General features: G+C 39.5%; 1 protein-coding gene across 1 annotated transcript in view; it reads left to right on the top strand.

The window, feature by feature from the left end:
• The window catches only part of NR5A2 (nuclear receptor subfamily 5 group A member 2), a 92,685-nt gene that overhangs the window by 38,210 nt on the left and 31,812 nt on the right, over positions 1 to 22,663 (top strand). Inside the window, exons 5-6 of the mRNA XM_031048052.1 lie at positions 8,118 to 8,237; positions 21,054 to 21,201. Of these exons, the coding sequence (XP_030903912.1) occupies positions 8,118 to 8,237; positions 21,054 to 21,201 (268 nt within the window). The remainder of the gene's footprint in view (positions 1 to 8,117; positions 8,238 to 21,053; positions 21,202 to 22,663) is intronic.

The following is a 22,663-nucleotide window of genomic DNA, read 5'->3' as shown; positions in this document are numbered from 1 at the left end:
CTTGACCTCGTGCTCACCAACAGGGAAGGGCTCATTGGAAATGGGATGCTCCAGGGAAGTCTTGGATGCAGTGATCACGAGATGGTCGAATTCGAGGTCCTCAGGACAGTGAGAAGAGCATGCAGCAAGCTCACTGCCCTGGACTTCAAGAGAGCAGACTTTGGGCTCTTCAGGAACCTGCTTAGTAAGGTTCAATGGGATACAGCCCTAGAGGGCAGGGGGGCCCAAGACTCTTGGTTGATATTCAAGGATCACCCACTACAAGCTCAGGAGTGTTGCATCCCAACTAGAAGGAAGGGCAGCAGGAGGGCCAGGAGACCTCCTTGGATGGATAAGGAGCTGCTGAGAAAAATTCACAGGAAAAAAGAGGCTTATAAAAGGTGGAAGGAAGGACAGGCAGCCTGGGGTGAATACAGGGATGTTGTCTGGGAAGCTAGGGACCGGGTTAGGAAAGCTAAGGCCCAGTTAGAGCTAAACTTGGCTAGGGATGTTAAAGATAATAGGAAGGGACTTTATAGGTATGTAGCGGCTAAAAAACAGACTAGGGACAATGTAGGCCCCCTCTGGAAGCTTTCAGGAGATCTGGCTACACAGGATTTGGAGAAGGCTGAGGTTCTGAATGACTTCTTTGCCTCAGTCTTCACTGGCAAAGGCTCTGACCGCAGCACCCGAGTCTTGGAAGGCGGACATAGGGACTGTGAGAATGAAGACCTTGGGCCCACTGTACGAGAGGATCTGGTTTGAGACCATCTTAAGAACCTGAACATACACAAGTCCATGGGCCCTGATGAAATCCATCCGCGGGTCCTGAAGGAGCTGGCGAATGAAGTTGCAAAGCCACTGGCCATCATATTTGAAAAATCATGGCAGACAGGTGAAGTTCCTGATGACTGGAAAAAGGGAAATATAACCCCCATTTTCAAGAAGGGGAAAATGGATGAGCTGGGGAATTACAGACCTATCAGTGTCACCTCTGTGCCTGGCAAAATCTGGGAGCAGATTCTCCTGGAAGGCATGCTAGGGCACATGAAAAACAACAAGGTGCTTGGTGACAGCCAACATGGCTTCACTAAGGGGAAATCCTGCATGACTAATTTGGTGAGAGTGACAGAGCAGTGGAACAGGTTGCCCAGGGAGGTTGTGGAGTCTCCTACGTTGGAGATATTCAAGTCCCGCCTGGACAAGTTCCTGTGTGATGTACTCTAGGTTACCCTGCTCTTGCAGGGGGGTTGGACTAGACGATCCTTTGAGGTTCCTTCCAACCCTTGGGATTCTGTGATTCTGTGATGGGGCAACGGAAATGATGGACAGGGGTGGAGCAGTTGATGTCATCTACCTGGACTTGTGCAAAGTGTTCGACACTGTCCCACACAACATCCTTGTCTCTAAATTGGAGAGACATCAATTTGATAGGTGGACCACTCGGTGGATAAAGAACTGGCTGGATGGCCGCACGCAAAGATCAAGGGTTCAATGTCCGGCTGGAAACCAGTAATGAGTGGTGTCCCTCAGGGATCAGTCTTGTTTAACATCTTTGTCGGTGCCATTGACAGTGGGATTGAGTGTGCCCTCAGCAAGTTTGCTGATGACACCAAGCTCTGTGGTTCAGTTGATATGCTGGAGGGAAGGAATGCCATCCAGAGGGGATCCGCCTTGTAAGGTGGGCTGATGCCAACCTAATGAAGTTTAACCATGCCAAGTGCAAGGTCCTACACCTGGGTGGGAGCAATCCCAGGCCCAGCTACAGGTTGGGCAAAAAGGAAACTCAGAGCAGCCCTGCAGAGAAGGACTTAGGGGTGTTGGTTGATGAGAAAATGAACATGAGTCAGCAGTGTGCACTTGTAGCCCAGAAAGCCAACTGTATTCTGGGCTGCATCAAAAGAAGCGTGACCAGCAGGTCGAAGGAAGTGATCCTGCCCCTCTACTCTGCTTTCGTGAGACCTCACTTGGAGTATTGTGTGCAGTTCTGGTGTCCTCAACATAAAAAGGACATGGAGCTGTTAGAACAATTCCAGAGGAGGGCCACAAGGATGATCAGGGGACTGGAGCACCTCCCATATGAAGAGAGGCTGAGAAAGTTGGGGCTGTTCAGCCTGGAGAAGAGAAAGCTGCATGGAGACCTCATAGCAGCCTTCCAGTATCTGAAGGGGGCCTACAGGGATGCTGGTGAGGGACTCTTCATTAGGGACTGTAGTGATAGGACAAGGGGTAACGGGTTAAAACTTAAACAGTGGAGGTTTAGACTGGATATAAGGAAGAAATTCTTTACTGTTAGGGTGGTGAGGAAAGGGTTGCCCAGAGAGGCTGTGAATGCTCCATCCCTGGCAGTGTTCAAGATCAGGTTGGATGAAGCCTTGTGTGAGGTGTCCCTGCTCATGGCAGGGGAGTTGGAACTAGGTGATCTTAAGCTCCTTTCCAATCCTAACTATTCTATGATTCTATGTATTCTTATGCATGCCTGTTTTCTAGTCCTTGTTAGCAGAGAACTCAGAAAAGTGATTTAAACTCCTATAATTCCAGCTTGCAGTGGAGGAATTTGGGCATGCAGCGAGGGAATTCTGTGTTCAAACCTGTGTTCAGATATTTAACAGTACGAAGTTCCCTGTGCAGATAAGCAACACCACGTGAATCTTTCACAGTGAACAGTATCACAGTTCTACCAGGCTCCAAGGTTCTATTAAACCCCTGGGAAAAAAGGTCAATGGACTCAGTGGAGAGGACACATCTTTGTCCCTCTCTTTTCACAAATCTGATTTATTAAAAGTTTTAAATGGGGAACACTATTTTGTAGTGAAATTGAAGAGTAAGCTAATATAGGGAGCACAGTGACTCTTCTGGGTTTGGTGCATAGACTCTGGTACTGCACTGTGACCCACCTTCATCCGTTTCTGTTCCAAGACATATGAACTCCTCCTGATCCAGCCATACAGCAGTTCTGCTCTGGTGCTTTACTAAGAAGAGCTGGGGTGGTCAGTGGCTGGGACAAGTGCTGCAGCAGTAGGCTGTGCAAGTAGTGATTTCCTCCTGAGTATGGGAGAAAGTGAGAGAAAGCATACTAAAGGTTTCTTTCACAGTGGTCAAAGTACTGAAATATCATCAAACAATACTGACACTGTGCATATTTCTACCATGAAGTTACTGAAGATGTTTTCAAGTCAGCACAGGAAGGGCAAAATCTTAAAACCTTATCAGAATATAGTCTATTACATCCTGCCATCTGCCTGTACCTAAAACACCTGTCAGTGGATACTGCATGGGAAAAGTGACTGCACAGTGTCTCATTCACTATCTTGACCTGTTTAGTTATTAGCGCTCCTGATGCTGGAAGACCCTTTCTGCATAATGAGCTATGCTCTTACGTTAGTTTATTCTGGCTGGTCTCCCAGCTTATAACTTGAGGAATATTCCACAAGCAGTCCCGACACGCACGAGATACAAGGTTATGGATGACACCAAGTTCTGACATGCTTCCTTTGTCCTTGCTGTAAGCATAGGTAAATTGGATGATGGTACAGGAAATAGGATTTACCTACTGCCATGTATTAATGCTATCAGAAAGCTATGCCTTGCTCCATCTTTGTATCCATACTGTTTGAGAAAGTAGACAATGCTCATGTGCACTTTCACCTCTGGGATTTCTCTTGCCTATGCTAGTGACAATTGCTATCCCCTGCTTCTCTAAACACAAAGTGCTTGCTCCTTTTTTGTGCCAGCAGCATCACTTACTGTCACACAAACCATCTAAGTCTGCATCTTGTCCAACCTCATCATCCTCACATTCAAGGTTTTTACCTGACATTCAACTTCCTTTATGTCTTCTCTCACCACACTGCCTCCTTGTTCCCTTCCTTCAAAGCCTCCTCCTAAGCACTCCCTTTGCTTCCCTTGTCACTTATCAGCAGTTTTACAAGTGTGATGTTTTACTCTTCATACTCATAACATTATTACTCTTCCATGCCACCCTGCATGCTGGAAGTGATCTCTTATTTCTCTTGAGTCACACAATCTCCCTCCACATCTTTCCTTAAAAGACATTTCTTCAGCAAGTTTCCAGTTATGCTATCCCCACTGGTATGTCTTCATCTGAATGTCACTGGCCAGAGAGGACCTAAATTTAACCATCTAGGCACAGTATTCAGTCATGTTTTTCCTTGAGGCTAGGTAGCTGTCAAATGGGTATCTCATTTGACAATTTGCTTAGGTAAGAACTGGGTTACATTATCCTTATGTCAACTTTCTGTTATGGCAGGGAGCAGCTGCAACTTCGGGTAATGTTCTTGCAGCAACTGGTTGTTGACTGCATGATGGTTAACTTTTAGTTACAAGCATTTCCTATAGTTGAGACAAAGAGCATTTTTTTCATTTTGCTAAAACATTGATAATACTGGTAAAGACCTCCACAAACTGAAAAACCTCAAAGTTTAGCCAATAGTTCAAGTTTATGCGTTAGTTCTAATTGAATGTATAGTACAGTTGAAAATTATATTGATTATAGCTAAGACCCAGACTAGAGCTAAGTCATTTTTGTGACAAAATCTTACCTTTTCTCCTGCTTATTTTGTTAATGGTGGACTGGAACACTTCGCCTTTGGAGCTAGAAAACTGAATTCCATCCCAAGAGGACCTTCCTCTTCAGAACTCATTCTCCACTTCAGCCACAAAACTTAAGCCTCTTTGCCTACAGGGTCACTTTAAGTCACATACTTGTTTCAGTGAAAGGCTGATTTTTTAGTTTTGCCAGATACTATGCTTCTGCAACTCATTTATTGATATGCCACAGAAACACAAATGTGTTCCTGTTCTGACTGAAGTTACACACGTTGTAAGATTTACCAGTTCATTCTAACATAAGAAGTGATGTGTTGCCATTTTCATTCTTTGTGATCTACATTGTTTTCTATTTTTCATTTCATATATATTAGCAGAGATAAAGTATGTGTTTTTTCTCATCTACATGAGTTTCAGAAGTAAGCTGGAATTGATCACTTGGCTTACAATTTAGTAATCGATGACCCTCCTTAAAGTCATCTCTGTTTCTTCCTACGGCAAACTGGGAAAAATTCTGCTGCCCCACAAGCTTTTGTAAAATGGCAAAAGCAGCTGGAACTTACAGTCATCTGAAGGCAATACTGTGATTTGGATGTGTATTGTTCTTTTTATGCTGTTTTACAGGCTTTCACAGGTTAAGTTACAGTGAATGCAGAGGAGCAGGTTTTATGAACCACTAGCAGATGTTCGCTGTTGCTAGTATTATGATTCTTGTCAAACAGCAGGAACAGACTATGTGCAAAACATTTTTCTTATGATTTTGCCATGTCTTACTGTTCTCACAGCACTGGCTCAGTAATGATATGATAAAGCTTGGGAGGTAAGCTTTGATTGCAGACTAGCTGCTGTCAGGACCTTCAGAAAGCCAGACCTGTAAAGCGCAGTTTGTTTTCAAAAGCCTGTGGCTAAGACAGATGGGTTAGCTGGAAATATGTCATTTATAATATAATCAAATGCTTGACCTCTTATTCAGGTATTAGTTGTTATGACATGGATGCTGAATGTTTAAACTGTCTCACAGTTTGTTTCATTCAGATGGAAGCTGTGATAGCTTTGTGTGAAATGCTAATTTCAGATGAAATTATCATAGTAGCATGATTTATTTGATTTTTTAACACCTTGTTGTACAGACGAGAAAATTATCACAGAACAGCTTCATGTAAAAAGCAAGAGTATTAGAATCTGTAAGTTTTAAATATTTTCTTCAAATAATGCCTTATTTTAAACCTGTCCCAAGTTTGGTTGACACACTATCAATACAGAAATTTATTGTCCCCTCTTGAGCTAACAAGTCACTTGGTTGAAGTGGTTTTGTAGTTAAATACATGCTGTGGGGATAGAAAGAGATCTTTAATACAGAATCAGCTTTCCTCTGTGATCTGAACAGAAATGAATTATCATGGGCACAGACAGCATAGGGATGGAGCAAGGCTGAGTCTGTGACAGCACTAGCTTTACTTTGACTTAGTAATATACCCATTTACAGAATCCACACCTCTTTCTTTCCTCCGTCACTATTGCCAATGGATATGTAGCTTATAGGAGTTGTCTGAGCATACATGTCTTAAAGGTGACTGCAGGCAGCTGTGATAGAAGGTTATTGTTTATACCAGGAAGCCAAAGTACGCAAAGCACTTGAAGCACCAGAATTGAGAGTGTTTGCACAATATTAATTCAGCCTTTTTGTGTCTATGCATTAAAAGCCATTATTAAAAAATGCAGATTTTTTCTTAAGAACAAAAGTGGGGATTTTATTTTAAAATTAAAACAAACCCAAACCCCATGAAAATTATATCATCCTGTAGGTAAACAGTAGTGGAAAGAATGAGGTGCACAGTCTTCCAGCAGAGATACCTGTTGCAGTCATGAAGCAGGCAAAAGAACTGAGGGTCCTAGTGCAGGCTATACAGGAGGATGTGATCTGCTGCACGCAGATTCTTCTGCCCTTTTCCTCCCACTGGCTTTCTCCTTTTCTCTCCTAATCTCATTTGCTTGCATAGTCCAGCAAGAGGGAATAATTTGAGACAGATACCTAAAGGAGAGAAAATGGGACAAGAACACTGGGAGAAGACTGTGAATGGAGAGAAGGGAAGTTGAGTGAAGGAGGCAGACAGACTTTGGTGTTTAAGACGCTGATGTCTGAGCTATATGGCAAGTGACTGGCAAGATGTGGCCAATATTAGGTAACTTTCAGAGGTGACACTACAAAAATCCATTAGTAACAAATGTGACTTCCTTCTCTACTACACACTCAGGAAACAAGCTTGAAAGAACAAAGTTCAAAAATCTGTTAGGTCATAGCTGATAAAATTTGACAACATCTATTGCATTATCTAATTCAGCTCATGCAAGTTTGCATTATGATGTGGTTTCCTCTACATTATGAAATTTTGTTCTAAAGCAATTGAAATTAAAACTGAAAATCAATTTTAATAGTTCCATGTTCCAGAAATTTAATTTCTCCACTTTAAATGCTCTCTTTGATAATTTATTATTTAATTTTATAAATTTTAATCCATAGCATTTTTAATCTGTTCAGCAATTGTTATCTATGTAGGTTCTTAGAGGCATTTTAACTATATACATGTTATTAACACATCTGCATCAGACTCTTAATTATAGTGAGGCTAATGTACACATCTCTTAATTCTTTCAGGACACATGTCTGAAGTCAAAGAATTGTTTGATTTTAGGAAGAAATCAGTAAGTTCAGTAAGAACATGTCCAGAGGGTATTGGTGCTTGCCATGACTAAAATTCATAGTTCTGCCTTCCATGGAAATGGGAGAAAAAATATCACAAATTAGTGGAAATCTTAATTATTTTTCAGTCTTTAAAGGGAATAAAACTGGAGACAACCCAGTTGTAATAGGGACAGTTTAGTTATATACTTTGTTGTCCTATCATATGTACATCCCAAATAACAGTGTACAAAAACTTAACATAGGTTGCTTGTGCTGAAGTGCCCAGTATGTTTCTTCTATGAGCTAATGCATTATATGTATTACTGCTCACTACTGCTTTACCCCGCTGGTGACACATGAAGCTGCTCAGCTTCTGTTTATGAATAAGTTTTCTTCTTTTTTCATAGTACCACCACCATCTCACTTCACTTTTTCCTTTGAAAGGGATCTATCTCTGACATGGACTCGTTGCAGCAATCAGGCTCTTAAATCCGCAGATACCTTACTATTTCCAGAAGCTGATGTACAAGGATGGGGATTATGGGAAATTCCACATTAACATTATTTCTGTTCTTGTTTTTGGGTAAAAAAATATCCCATTTACATGAGCACAGCATAAATATACTCTTATTACTATTACTTTGCATAACAAAACTGTAGTTCTGCCTTTCTAGAATATAATCAGCAGTAAATATTCTTTACATTTCATGGATAAGGGCTTCAAGCAATGTCCTATTTATTCAGCTGAAAATAGCAGGTTTGTGAATTAATAATTTTTATAGCATTCCTGTTCTCATGACATTAACTAGATGAAGGACTGACTCCACAGTGTGATGTAAGACTTACTGTCCGAGTGATATCACCAATGTTCATGTTTGCTTTACAGGTTGATGACCAAATGAAGTTGCTTCAGAACTGCTGGAGTGAACTCTTAATTCTAGATCACATTTACCGGCAAGTGGTGCATGGGAAAGAAGGCTCCATCCTTCTTGTTACCGGGCAACAAGTGAGTATGTGGTCTCTGAGAAGTATTGATGGCTTTTCAGTAATCATTTTCAAAACTGCAGGAGTTTTACTAGGTCAGAAGCACTCCTGTGTTCTCAGATTCACCACAAATAATGTAGATAAAATGACTTGTGAACTCTGTTCCTAGTCTGCTAATTACAATTAAACTTATAAAAGCAAATATAATCATAAGCACTTTGCTTCTCAAAAATACCTGTATACCTCAGTGATTGAAAAATAGCAGATGAGAAGTGTTTCTCAAGAAGTTGTACTTCTTTGGGCCTAAATGGTTTCTGACAGCAACAACAACACTCCCAAACTGTATGTTTTAGGTCTAAGCAATTATAGCTGATTTTCGGTTCAGAATTGTGGTTTACATGAAAGAAACATTAGCTAGGTCAGAAACTTAAGAGAATCTGCAACTACTACCTCTGAAATATCCTGTTTTTAGAGAAATATGCACATGTATGAGAAACTGGGCAGCTGAGACATCTAATCCCCAGAAAACTATTCAGTCCATAGGATACAGAGGCAGGTATTTTCCCAGGAGTGGTCATAGGTATGCAGTCTGCAGTTTCTGTACAGCTTTCCAGGGCTTAATTTTCTTCAGGTGTCAGATGCACAGATCTCCCAAAATGCAAGAGCAATAATGTGGCAAATCCTAGGAAAACTGTGAGAAACCCCAAAAGAAACAAAGAATTTTGTCTCCTTCATGCTTCCCAAAGCACAAAGAACAAGTCAGTAAAATAAGAACCTTATTCCTAAAATTCTTATTCTGATTATAACAGAAAAAAATCCCACAGTATCAAAGAGAAGTAAAGTGTGCCTGTACATTATGTTCCTGATTCAAAGTGAAAACACACAATGGCCTGTGGGTACTTAAGTAGCTGTAAACTGAACCTGCCTCCATTTATACAGACATGGGAAGGAGCTCCTTTTAATAAGATACTGTCGTGGTTTTAAGCCCAGTCGGTAATTCAGTACCACGTAGCTGTTCACTCCCTCCCCCCACCTTCCTTCCTCCGCTCCTGGGGGGATGGGGAGAAGAATTGAAAGAATGTAACTCCTATGGGTTGAGATAAGAACAGTCCGGTAACTAAGGTATAACACAAACCACTACTGCTGCCACCAATAATAATAATGATAAGGGAAATAACAAGGGAAGAGAATACAACTGCTCACTACCCACCGACTGATACCCAGCCCAACCCAGCAGTGATCTAGCCCTTCCAGGTAATTGCCCACAGTTCTACATCCTGGGCATGATATACTGTGGTATGGAATACCTCTTTGGCTAGTTTGGGTCAGGTGTCCTGTCTCTGCTTCCTCCCAGCTTCCCCTCCTCCCTGGCAAAGCATGAGAGTCAGAAAGTCCTTGGTCAGACTAAACATTACTTAGCGACAACTAAAGACATTGGTGTTATCAGCACTGTTCCCAGGCTGAAAGTCAAAAACACAGCACTGTACCAGCTACTAAGAAGGAGAAAAACTACTGCTACTGCTGAACCCAGGGCAGATACGTAATTTGTGTCTGCCTGTTGAGGAATCTACTTACAACTTTAGTTATAATTTTAAAACTGAAGCTATTTCTTCACACTAAGAACAAGTGTTTATAAGAATCAGAAGCAGAAATAACTGTTTGCATTTATGTTTAAAAGGTGTACAGTAGAAGGGAGAAATGATTGACTTGTCTAAGAAAGGGAGTGGGAAAATTGAAAATCTAGCTATAGAACTTACTCCTGCACCTTTGTGGAAAGTCACTAACCTATCTGAGATAAAGTTGTACTGCCTAATTATATGAAGAAAAACTAGTTGCATTATTCTTCATTTATATTTCTGCTATTTAGAAAAAGACTGATCCCCTTTTCATTTTATCATTTCCAAAACATGGACGATTGTTCTGGCAATTATTTTATGTACCACACAGGGTGCTTACTTATTGCTTTGTTTATAAAGCTGTAAGTACACTAACAGTTTTGTGTTCCTGAGAGAACTGCTAAATTAGTGTCTCATTTGTTATGTGATTAGCTAGTTTTTAAAGGTACTGAGCACCTAAGGCCCACTGAAATCATTAGAGACATCTAAATACCCTTAAATTCTAGACATTGTCCTCATTTTTCCACAATATTAATTCTTACCTCATTAGCCACTTTTATCTTTTCTTGCAAAAAAAAAAAAAAAAAAAAACAAAAACGCAGCAGTACATGATCTCAAGGCAAAGCAGAGCATTTCATCACTGCTGGACAACAGGTAGCAGGTTGCTTATTAAATGTACTGCTTGCAAATCATCAGCTGGTTTTGGAAGCTATGTCTTTCCAGGCAGAATTAAAGTCTCTGACTACATTAAAACCTGGCTAAATTGGACTGATTGCATCCATTTTTTGCTCCAGATTTGTCATATCCTCCTTTCAATCCAGTTTCACTTTCCTGTGCCAAAGTCTGTAATTTTGAAGTCAATGCAAGCACCCCTGAGAATCCCCCATCATTTGTACACCTGTACACTTTGGCTGCTTGGAGGATGAGGAGCCATATTAGAAGAACAGAAAACAAGAACACTATAGCTAGTCCCTTTCCTTATGGATGGATTCCTTCCCATTTCACGCTTAACAAAGGTTGGAGTTTTTTTCTCAACTTATATCCAATGCTGGTCACTGTTCTCCTCCTTGAGCCCTGCTGCAAAGCACAGAGTCTCAGATATCTTGCTAGTAAAGACTGAGGCAAAGGTGGCACTAAATACTTCACACTGGTCTGTGTTTGCTGCCACTAGACCAGCTGAATCCAGCAGCAGTCCATGTTTCTCTTGTTCATCCCTAAAACAACAATATAAAAACTTTTGCAAGTCTCAGCTCTAGATGAAGACTGGGTTTTTTCACACCATTCCTACATGCTTGGACAGTGTCTCTATGGTTACTTGTTCTCAGTCATTCCCGGTTTCAGCTGCTGTATACCGTATTTTTGTACTGTAGCTCAGTTGTTAATTACTTTTTTAGCCAAGCTGATCCCATACAACTGCTTCTTTTCCTAAGTGTTAAGATGGACCACCTTGGCAGTATCAGCTCAGCCTGTTGTCATTCTATGACACAACACCAGTTCATTATGAAAGGAGAATTATGACTGTTTCCTCTGCATTAACTGTAAAATAATTCTGGAAAGCCACACTTCTAGATCCAGACCCTACAAAGAGTCTTTGCTATTGCAGTAAATGCTGCATGGTTTCTGGTTGCTGCCCTGATCCTCTCAGTTCCTCCAACAGAGAAAGGAAATAACCATGCCACAGTGTCATAAAAATTAATTGATTAAGGTGTGGAAAGCACTGTGACACTTCTGATGAAAAGTGCTGTAGATGGTTTTATTTACTCTTACCAGTAAAGCACTATGATCAAAATTACAGTCAATCACCTGGCTTTCAAAGCTATTAACTCTGAACTGAGCACCTGAGCTCGATAGCCTACATTATTATCTGAGAGATCATGATTATTGTCACAAGTTAGCAAATTTAAGACCTCAGAAGCCTCATTCTGTGCTTTCCTTAATATATCTCTCCATAAAAGCTACTCATAACACAGTCCTTTTTGCAGTCACTATCAAGGGGGAAGCTATATGTGGTAATCTTACCACCACTTAATTAGAACATACCTGCTTTCTCCACTTTGGCTGCATAACCTCTGTGCCTCAGAGACAAAAGTCAAACTTCATCCAACTCCCCAGGGCCATACCACTGTCAGTTCCATACTAGGTATCTAAAATGGGCAGTAGTTAGAAGTACACCTGATAATTTTCAAACACATTGTCTCAAAACCCGTTACCTACGGGCATTCCTATCACAATTCCATACATCTGCATTTCCCTTGAGCCATTGGCTTATGAGATTTACCTAATGTTAATCCACTGTTCCCACTTTGATGGGGAAAAAATGCAGTCAGCAACAAAACAGTAAGCATTGGCCCTTGCCCCCCACCAAAAAAAAAAGACTGTTTTATTTTATTTTGTTATCTGGTTGGAGTTTCATAAATGAAGCTGTTCTGTGTGTATGTGTTTCAAGAAAGCACTGTTTTTCAGGTCTTTACAATTCCTCAGCAATTCCTCAGAAACAAGTTCTTCCCTACTCTGCACACTTTGTTTTCTGCACTAAGTACCGCCCTTCAGCAGTAGCAATTACCATTTCAAAAGGAAATAAAGTAGCACAAATGCATTTTACAACACTCCAAATTTCATAATAGAAAACAGCTAAGAAGTTATTTGCAATGTGGTGGTTAATTGTAAATCATTGCCAATATGCTCTCCACACGCCAAGTTTTGTAGGCTTGCCACTTGGCATGTAATTTTAATATCCCATTTCTAATTATAGAAATTTAATTCCTCCAACTTGAGCACTTTCCTTTTGTATCTTCTACAGTAGCAATACAAGCTTACAAGCTTCCAAGACAGTTTCCATGATCCAGCACACACACCATAGATACTAAAGCGATGTACAGAATATCATTGTTCATGCAGTAGTCAACACACAACGCATGAATTGTAATCTTGGCTGCCCAGACACAAGCTGCTCATTTTATTCATGCCTACATCTTTCTCATTGTTGCAAATCTTTCTTCTGCTAAGTTTAGTCAAAGCCTTTTGGACTAAAAAGTTTGTTCAAAAACATGCCCAAATCTCAGATTTGCTTGAGATTGTTGAAACTTTTGTTTCAAAGTCATCACACATACAACTTTCCACCTGGATTTGTATTCCAAAGCATAGCACCAATGAAAAGCATGAGAGATAACTAAGATCTTGACAATATCGTGTTTTGAAGTAAATCAAAATTTAACTTCAATTTAGATCAGAACTTTGTGGCTTGAACCTCTCCCATAGATGGGATACTTTGTAGATCTTTCAGCTGTTCCTTATTGAAAGGTGGTGATGTGTGGCCTGGGAAATTTTCTGTAATTTCAATGTAATCTATGTTAGACTTACGCACTTATAAAGAAGGCTTCTAGTATCCTAATGTAGGTGTATTTGCCTTTGGAGAATCTGTTTGTCCAGCGAACAGACTTGCAAGTTCAATGAAGGATCACCTTGCCACTGAAAAGGTTCTCAAGAGGCAGCAGAACTTCCAAACTGTGGGTTACAGATTACTGTATCACAAAGAAAGATCACGCTTGCAGAAGAATCACTGCAGAAAGTTATGAGTATTAGTCAAAGGAGTGTCTCTGAAGGACAAGAGAAAGGAGCTGGAAAACAACAGATAAGGAAACAGTGTTTTGTTCATCCTCAGGAATGACTAAAAATACATACAGTATTCATAGGTAGGGAAAAAAAATGGATAGCTAATGGAATGACATTTTGGCATTTGGGGGCCAAATCTAGAAGTCCTTACATAGGGAAAGAGAGGATTTGATTCAAGGTGGTTGCAAACAAGGTCAAGCTGTCATCAATCTGCTGTTGAGCAGTTCTCTTGTATCCAGGTTTGCACAGTTCCTCACCCTAGTGGTTTCTGTATGAAGAACAAGAAAACAAAGTTATGCTAAGTTGTTAAAAATGCCTCATGCCTTATGAACACATTATGCTAGCTGCTTTTGGGAGCTGAACTAGGTATTTGCAGTTAAACTAGGTAAAACACATCAAAATCCAGTTATTAATCATGAAGTGTCCTATTCAGGTTTGTCCAAATATTAAACATTTTGAGCTATGGACATACCCGTGAACAAACATATCCCAATTTACATTTGCTTTGCTTCGTTGCCACAAAAACCTCGTAGCACTATGGCTTCATGGCAAAAATTCCCATTCCAGTAAAAAATCATGGACAGGGCACCCAACATGAGTCTTTGCACACCAGAACTGTTTCCCACATGGTAACTCTGTTGTGTTCATAGGAAACACATTTATTTTGTATTCTGCACACATTGCTCCCATAAGGAGAACAAAAGCTATTTGCCTAGGGTCTGGAAGCATTTCTTCAAGGCTGATAGTCCTCCACACAAGTGAACTAATTTCTCCATATAAATTCATGTCAAGTCCTGTATTTGATTTTAAGCTTGATCACATAAAAGACAAGTTGTTCAGACACCAAACTTAAAGCAGAAAGCACTACATCAGTCTGACCCAGCCATCTCTTGGAGTAGCGATACTGATGGGATTCAAGATGAAGACATCCAGTCTTCCACGGATAGGAAAGGATTTACAATAGTAAAGTAGAAATTTGTATAAGAGGCTAACAAGGGAACATGAACTTTGTCATAAGCTCCTTAATAAATAGTCTGAGTCAGCACAGCCCTTGTGATGTTACCTAAACATTCACAAAAAAATCTCCAGTAATGGTTTATCTTCCAATGCACTTTATGGATATTAAAACATAGCAGTGATTCCACATCATCTCATTCCTGCATTTAAAAAAGTGCATTGCATTTTGCTATAGAAATGTATTCAAGGTTACCATGTACTCTAGGTTAGTTATATTCTGCAAATTACTTTAATGTCTTCATAATAATAATTTGAAGAACCCAATAGGCACAATTACTAGAGTGGAAAACTTGAGGGTACTGATTAAAACAATCATCTGCATAAAACTTAACTATACTTTTATTACTATAAGTTTTATAACATATATATATCTATTACGAAAGAATTTATATATGATCAACCACAGGGCATAGAATAGTCTTGATGTACTAATTTCTCTGAAACTAAGACAAAGTAAATGCACTTCTTTGGAGTGTTACTATTTGCATATTATACCTAATTAGCAAGCACAATAACACCATCCTAGGGGAAAGGTCCATTGGCAACTTAATTCACTATCTTCTATTATTGTGTACCTATTAAAATGACAAGCATCTTAAGCTGTATAAGACATCACAATTTTAATTAATGTATCCAAGCCTTCTATAAGCATACCTGGTGGTTTTGTCCATTCTAAGTCCTCCTCAATTTTTGTATCTAGGCATCTCTTCAAAGTGTTTTTCCATGTTCTTTTACTTAGAGACATAACACAAATACTTCTTTGAATGTTTTTAATGGAAGTATTAATTATATGGAAAGCTTAAATGAGTTAAATAACCACCATAGTTGCCACTGAAATATATGTATTTTAGGAAACAGTGGAAAAGTAAACATGTTTGTGATAGTAAATATATAGTGTGCTGAATGTATCCTTCTGAGAGAAAGGCTCATTCGCCCACATAACCATACACTAGAGGCAACTCACAGGCTCTCAGCAGGGTCAGGATTTCAAAACCCAGGGCAGGACATTGTGGACAGCTCTACAGGCTTTCAGTGCAATTAGTAACTGAGGAGGGAGCAGTGAGGATGCAGCTGGCCAGGGTTGCATGGGGCAGAGCAGAAAGGAGCAGGATGGTTCCTTTGCTGCACCTAGGTACCCACTGCCTTCTTCATGTTTGTGCCCTAAAAATACAGTAATCTAGTTTACTAAATTAAATCAATCTTTCACTAACTTGAACTACTTAGTCTGCTAGAACATCTGTTCATTATACAAGTACTGTATATAGACACAGCAGGGACTTTATTCCTTACTTGCACAATTCCTGTACTGACTGAAAGGAACGGCATTCAGTGATAGCCAGTATGTCCTAACAGACATCAACAAATAAAATCACTCTAATCCTATATTCTGGAGATTTCGAGCTTGCTGAAGTACTGAAAAGGGATGGGACAGTTCCACACATTTCCACATGCCATATTGACCCACTGTCGTATCCTAGAAATCAAACAATTTCATTTAGAAGAAGAAAAGAACCTGATTCCACCATTAAATGTTAGGTCTGTTTTGTGGGCAGAGAGAGGAGCCGATACCAGGCAACTACCTGACTCCACCAGAAAGTTTCCTTCTGAGCCCAGTGAAACCAGGGATTTGGCTTCCAGAATCATTCATTACCATGACAAGTCATTTGCAAAGCAAACAACCACAAGTGCTCACTGCATTTCTGGCCTTCAGCCTTAGCATTTATTTAGCCCAGGGTATAGTTTCATACTGTTAAAAACGTTTGTCTTTTGCTCTGCTTTGAACAGTATCTCCCTGTGTTAAATGAAACCTTCATGTGTGAAAAAACCTGCAGAATTAGTCACTTCCAGTTCTCCTACCTCTCTGTTTAACAGTTGAGAAATTCTTTGGTGTCTGAATATCTAAATGCTGCTGAACTCCAAGCACTTTACTATGATATATTGTTTTAAAATAGTCTTTTCATAAACATTCAGCACTGCCCTAACTTGTTTTCACTGACATTAAAGGGATTTAGGCTTTTAAGTCACTCTCAACTCTATCAAAAAAAGGATTTAGAAAAAATACGCAGCATTGCCATGTCTTTCTGCAGTCACAATTTAAGTTATGACCCTCTTACTACTATCTTCTTTATTTCTTTTCCTTGCTGCTAGTGCCTCTGTACTGCCCTGCCCTCTCGCAGAGCCTGTAGCCTCATCCACCCAGCCTGGACCTCTGCAACACAGTGAGTAGGGAAGGTCCGCAGCAAACTAGGTGGCAACTGTATGAGGTATCTTTGAGAATCACTGCAGAGAGAGGCATGATGTGAATGCTGCCTGTCCAATGGACTTTTGTGTAGCTTTCTATTTGGGATTCCCAGCTGGAAGCTCCTTCTTAGAGTTAAACACCAGTCAAATCCTTCCTCTCGAAACCAAGCCAAAGGTCCCCCTCTTTCTGCCCAATACTCATGGTCAAAAGGTATCTATAAGATGCAAATAATTTATGTGAAAAAACTTGGTGTTTCTCACTTTCAGAAAGATATCAAATTGTCATGCTATAGCCTTATTTATTTATTTAACCCTGGATTTCCCATACTTCAGTGGTCCCAGCCACTGGCCTGCTGAAGAAATCCTGCCTTGGGAATTTTTGCTGCCTTAGGTTTATGAAAGCCACATAGCCCATAAAACTCAGATTTGCTGTATTATGAGCTGGGGACACAGTTATTTACCTCTTTCATGACTTGGGTAGTCCCGGCCATGTCTCGAGGCATTTAGTTTGGCACCTAAAGGCTATTAGAAGTTGGAGCTGTGAGGACTTTAAGCACCAAATTAGGTGGCAGCAGAGCTGAGCTTTTGAAGAACTAATTTTAGATTTAGGCACTTCAGCTAACGAATAGTATACTACAGCACAGCCTGCACTATAGCCTATATAGCAATAGCTGTGGTAACCTTAAACATGCCAGTTTGAGCACAATAATGGTGACAATAGGCAGCAGTGTAAATTATTCAGCGCTGTTCTGTCTGCATTGCTTTGGTACCAAGTTAATCCAATTAAGAGTCTATAATTACTTCATCATTACTATATTCATCATGTGAGATAGCATTGTGTACTCATACACAAGGAATTCACACTTCCATTTGTCTGTGCATCCATAACTTTATGCCTGTCATTTTACTTCCAAATTAGGTTACATGGAAGCTTCACCAAAGCTTCTGATTTCAAAATTCCAGTCAATGTACCATCTTCAACATCAGAAACAACTGTGAAATATAATACTATTAACTGGAAAGCAAGACTCATTTACTTCAGTTGTGGATTTGATCTAATCAAATCAAATTACTGGTACAATATAAAGTAAATGCTAAGACTTCAGTGTGCAATTAAGCATTTTGCTCAAGATTAAGACTTTTAATCTTTGTCCTTGAAAAGTACTTTTAGTTATGAATTGGAGGGTGAAACAGTTAATACACCTTTTAGTATCAATTTTTGCATAGAGAAACAAGCAAGCAGGAGAGCATACTCTTTAATGTAACCATTTTTCAGAATATACATTAACTGATGCTTTTTCATGCACAGTTGATTTAGTATAAACTGATTGACACCTTTGGGGGTCATCTTTCCACTGACTTACAAATTTGCTCACTCTCGAAAAAAAGCCTCCTGCACACCCAGTATTCTCTAGTTAAAGCTGAAAATTCAACTCATCATATTTACACAACAAAAAAAAAAATCCATTCTGCGTTGGTTTTAATTGCAAATCCTACCCAAGGGACCAATTCTCCTGCTTAGGAGGCAGCCCCGTGCCTTCTCCTAGAGAACCAACTGCAGTCAATTATGGTAATGAAATGTCAATAAATATAAAACTTTAATACAGGCTGCTCTTGGTGAGTGGCAGATGAGGACTTGCCTCCCAGACAAATCTGCTGGTGCTGCAAATATTAAATGCACCTGAAAGGGTAGCAGGTTGCCTGAGAGCTCTCCAGTAAAGGGATGGTGGGAGATCCAGGCATCTACTGGGTTTTACCATTATGGCATAATCACTGCACTAAAGCCACTGATATTCCTGACATCCAGACATCTTAACTTCTTATTATGAAGTGAGCAGCATATTTCCTCGACAAAATGGAATCTCAGTGAGGGATTTTGAGATTTCCCACCCTGCCCTTAACAATTACAAAGGGGAAATTAAGTTGTGAAAGCTGATATTTTTATGTGACCAGTTTCTTAACATGAATTAGTTGAATCAGTCACTGTATTACACTGCTCTTTGAATAAAAAGTATTTGAGGTATGTTACTTTATATTTTTTATTACTTAAGTATATATATATATACACACACATATATATATGAAGACATATGTATAAGTACACAGATAGAAAGAGAGAGAATTAGCAGATGAACTAGAAAGTAGTTTATGAATGATGGTTCGGCTGAGATTTCCAAAGACCAGATCCTACTTTTGTCACAGATTTCTTTGGCCTGAGTAAGCAATTTAATGTCACTATTTCAGTTTTCCCAGATGTAAGGGAGAGCAATAAAACCTACCTCACAGGATACTTTAGCATAATCCATTGACTTATTTGAAATATTAGTGCAATGTTAATTGCTTTGCAGAGCTCATGTCGTTCCATTCTTAACATCCATACAAAACGTGTAACTTCAGTTTTCTTATGCAGTTATCTCGGGAGCACTAAGATTACATATAAATAAAATATCTTATTAAAAGTCAGTAACCTATTGATTATATTAAGGTTATCACTAGGAAAAATTATATTTAGTTCCCTTCAGTTATCTCTGTCTTTCCTGGCTGAAATTTTGTCAGGTTTAAAGTCTTTCAGGTTTGTTTCTTTTGCTTGCCTAACTGCTGTTTACACTTCAACAAACTCAGATCAATAGTTTTAAAATCAAAAAGCATATTTCTAAATACATGTTCCTTAACAGTTCTTTAAAAAAATAGATGTTAGGGGATCAGTGCATAGAAAAGAAAATTTCACAGTACTGGTCTGTTTCCTCTGGTCATTTTTTATTAACTACCTTATTATAGGAGACCTTAAAGATGGGATTATAGCACTGATACTTTTAAGCAAGTCATTAACCCCGAATGTGTACTTACCATTGTGCTTAGTCTTCGTTTAAAGCCGGACTTCACTTACATGTGCTTACATGGAGTCTGGTTAGCAATTTCCCTGTTGTTATGGAGGCTCCTAAAAGAGAAAGGTGTTGGTAATATTAGAGCAGCCAGCCAAGAAAAGGCACTTTGAAAATGCGTCAATAAACAATTTAGGTCTCAGCCAGTTGGCTGAGGTGGTTCATCACAGAAGCAAGCAACACATCTGGCTCTTTCCTTGGGACGGTGGCACTTGCAGGGGATAGCTTGCACTCTGGTGAAAAGAGGGGTAACTGAAGGTATTTCAGCTGAAGTATCTGCTCTGATCACCCCTGCTCCATGCTGTTGTCAGTGTGCTGGAGCTGCCCGGTCTCACCAGCCATGTGAGCTCTGAAACAGCTCACCCCAGTCCTTGCCCTTCACCTTCACATCACATCATCCCTGTACTCTGCCATACCCAAGCACTTCACTGACCACCTTCCAATGACAAAGTACACACATCTTTAGAGTGGCAGAGGCTGGTACAGCCATCTGCATAGAAACATCCCTTAATGGGAATGGCATTAGCCAGAAAACTTTCAGCATAGAAGCAGTGGGTAGAATGCCCGAGATTCAAGTCTAGCTGGGGGTGTGTCAGCTATTGCAGGCTTTAAGCATGCTTTACTTGTGCATATTAACTTTTCAATGCAGTGTATTAATTCTAGCTTTCTTTTGGATATCTATGTACAAGTACCACTTCAGAAAGCTCATAGACAGGTCAGCCTCCCCCTGAGAACAAATGAGCACATGACTTGGGCAGCAGACCCCCAGAGAAAGCAGTTCCGTGTGCTGTGGTTGCTGCTCTGGACAAGGCAAGTGCAGCTGGCCTGTCAGGCACCTGCCTTCTCCTTCTCTGCTAGCAGGGAAGGACATGTCAGAACAAGCCCATTGGAACCAACTCCAGTGAATACCAGGATTTTGTGTAGCTAAGGAGAACAGAAACTACCTGCACAAGGCCTCTTTCCTGTGGGAATACACCAACATTTCTAGGTTTGAATAGATGTTTCTGGCCAAGTTATGGACCCTGGACTGTTACTCATGAATACAGTTATGTCCCTCTGGACTAATGTACCCAGTGTAGGTGCAAAGCTCACTTCATCAGTATTTCTTCGTGATAATACAATTACAATGAGAGCAAGAGACACCAAATGAATAAAACAAACAGATATGGGGACAGCTACTGTGTCATAAGCAGTTCTCATATATAAAGCTTCTAAAAAAAGCCAATACAGACAAACCAGCATTGACAGTGATGTGACATACCATTAAGATATGTGGTTTAATAATATTTTTAGTGCATACCTCTGTGCCAGAATCAGTTTATGTATAAAATCATCTTGACTTAATAACATCATTATATTGAGAGTGATTCTTTTATCCAGGAGTCTCCTGGTTGTACGTGACAGCTTGAAACATCCGAAAGTGGTTCTGTGGGTGTGACAACCAGACAGAAATACAATTCTCTTTTACAGGTGGATTATTCCATAATAGCATCCCAAGCTGGAGCCACCCTCAACAATCTTATGAGTCATGCACAAGAACTAGTAGCAAAGCTTCGCTCCCTGCAGTTTGATCTACGAGAATTTGTATGTCTCAAATTCCTGGTGCTGTTTAGTTTAGGTAGGTACACTCTACTCTTCATACTTGAAACTGCTATTCTTTTTTTTCCAACAATATTTATAATATTTTTCTTTTCTTATTTTTTGTCTGAAAAAACACAATTTTGGAATCTGTTTCATGAGGTTCACAGTAATCTGAGGATTATTTTTAAATTATCATTTGCAGGAAAACTATGTATAATGATTAAAAGTGGGTGTCTATGGAAATTACTCCTAAAACCTAGAGAATTTCATAGGGTATTACAAGCTTTCCCTATTTCTGTATGTGATTTCTGAATATTTCAGAACAAAAAAAAAATCCTATTAGAAATTCTAGAGAACAGGGGAAAATACAGATTGCCATGTTTCCCTATGATAATGAATAGAGTTATGTAAAGCAGATGGAGTGGGGATATGGTTGAAATACCCCTGTTTTTCAGCAGCATCTGTGGTAAGTATAAACAATCTTCTTTGCATATGATGGCTGTCACATCATAACCCATAAATCAGGAATGTATCTCATAGGTTTTTAAAAGTGAAAGGAACTCTAAAAGTGAAAACTAATGATAATAGCTTTATGAAAGATCTAGCTAGGAAATAACCTTTAAAGGGGAGATTGTTTTGTACTAGTGGAGAGGACAGAATGAGACATACCTATGCAAGACAAATTAGTTAAACCAGTGCCCTCCAATGAATCAGTCAAGAAAAATCACCAGTGTCAGGAGCAAAAAAGAGCTTAGGGAGATGGATTCCTATTGACTTCATAGGAATAGATTTTTCAGCTTGTCCTCTGTTTCACGTTTGCACTTTGTTGACTTAAAACTGGTCTAAATAAACTTTGGCCAAGTGAATTTTTATTTACTGGCAGGTAGTTGAAAGGAGAGACTTCAAAGCACAAATAAGGTCAGATCCAGTCTGATCTTCTCCATAGCCAAAACTCCTGTTTTACTCGAAAGGTATTTTGTCTACAAAGAGAGTGATCAGCTGAGCCAAGCACAAGAATGAATGAAATATCAGCAGTGATGACATTTAGTAATGTTTTTCTTTTATTTTTCTGTTTCTAAAAAAATCTTCAGTAAAGGAATAAAATTCTATAAATTAATTACTATAATACAATTGCAATTAGATTCAAGGGAACAGTTTTGGTTACACTGTAACACAACAGTTTCTTTCTTAAATATGATATCCCTCCACGTGGTGTTTCTAGAATTTGAACCTTCCTTGGTTTTGCTCTCTTTAAATACAAGAAGCATAAAAGATCAACACTTCAGAGGTATAGAACATGGAACTTGTAGGGGAGAAAAGGAATTCTTTTAAAAGACACAACAATGCCAACAGAATTGACTGTTATGAATTACGTACATTCTGAAACCTAGGAAGTGATGATGGATTTCTCTGCTATTAACATTTTGTATTCAGGGTTTCATTGCTTTCTGTCTCTTAGATTCAGAGAAGGAAAAGCAAGCTATCTGTCGCAGAAAATA

The sequence above is a fragment of the Melopsittacus undulatus genome, chromosome 6, assembly GCF_012275295.1.
Source record: "Melopsittacus undulatus isolate bMelUnd1 chromosome 6, bMelUnd1.mat.Z, whole genome shotgun sequence".
NCBI lineage: Eukaryota > Metazoa > Chordata > Aves > Psittaciformes > Psittaculidae > Melopsittacus > Melopsittacus undulatus.
Note: the sequence above shows the minus strand (reverse complement) of the source record. Positions and strands in the feature narration are given on the sequence as shown.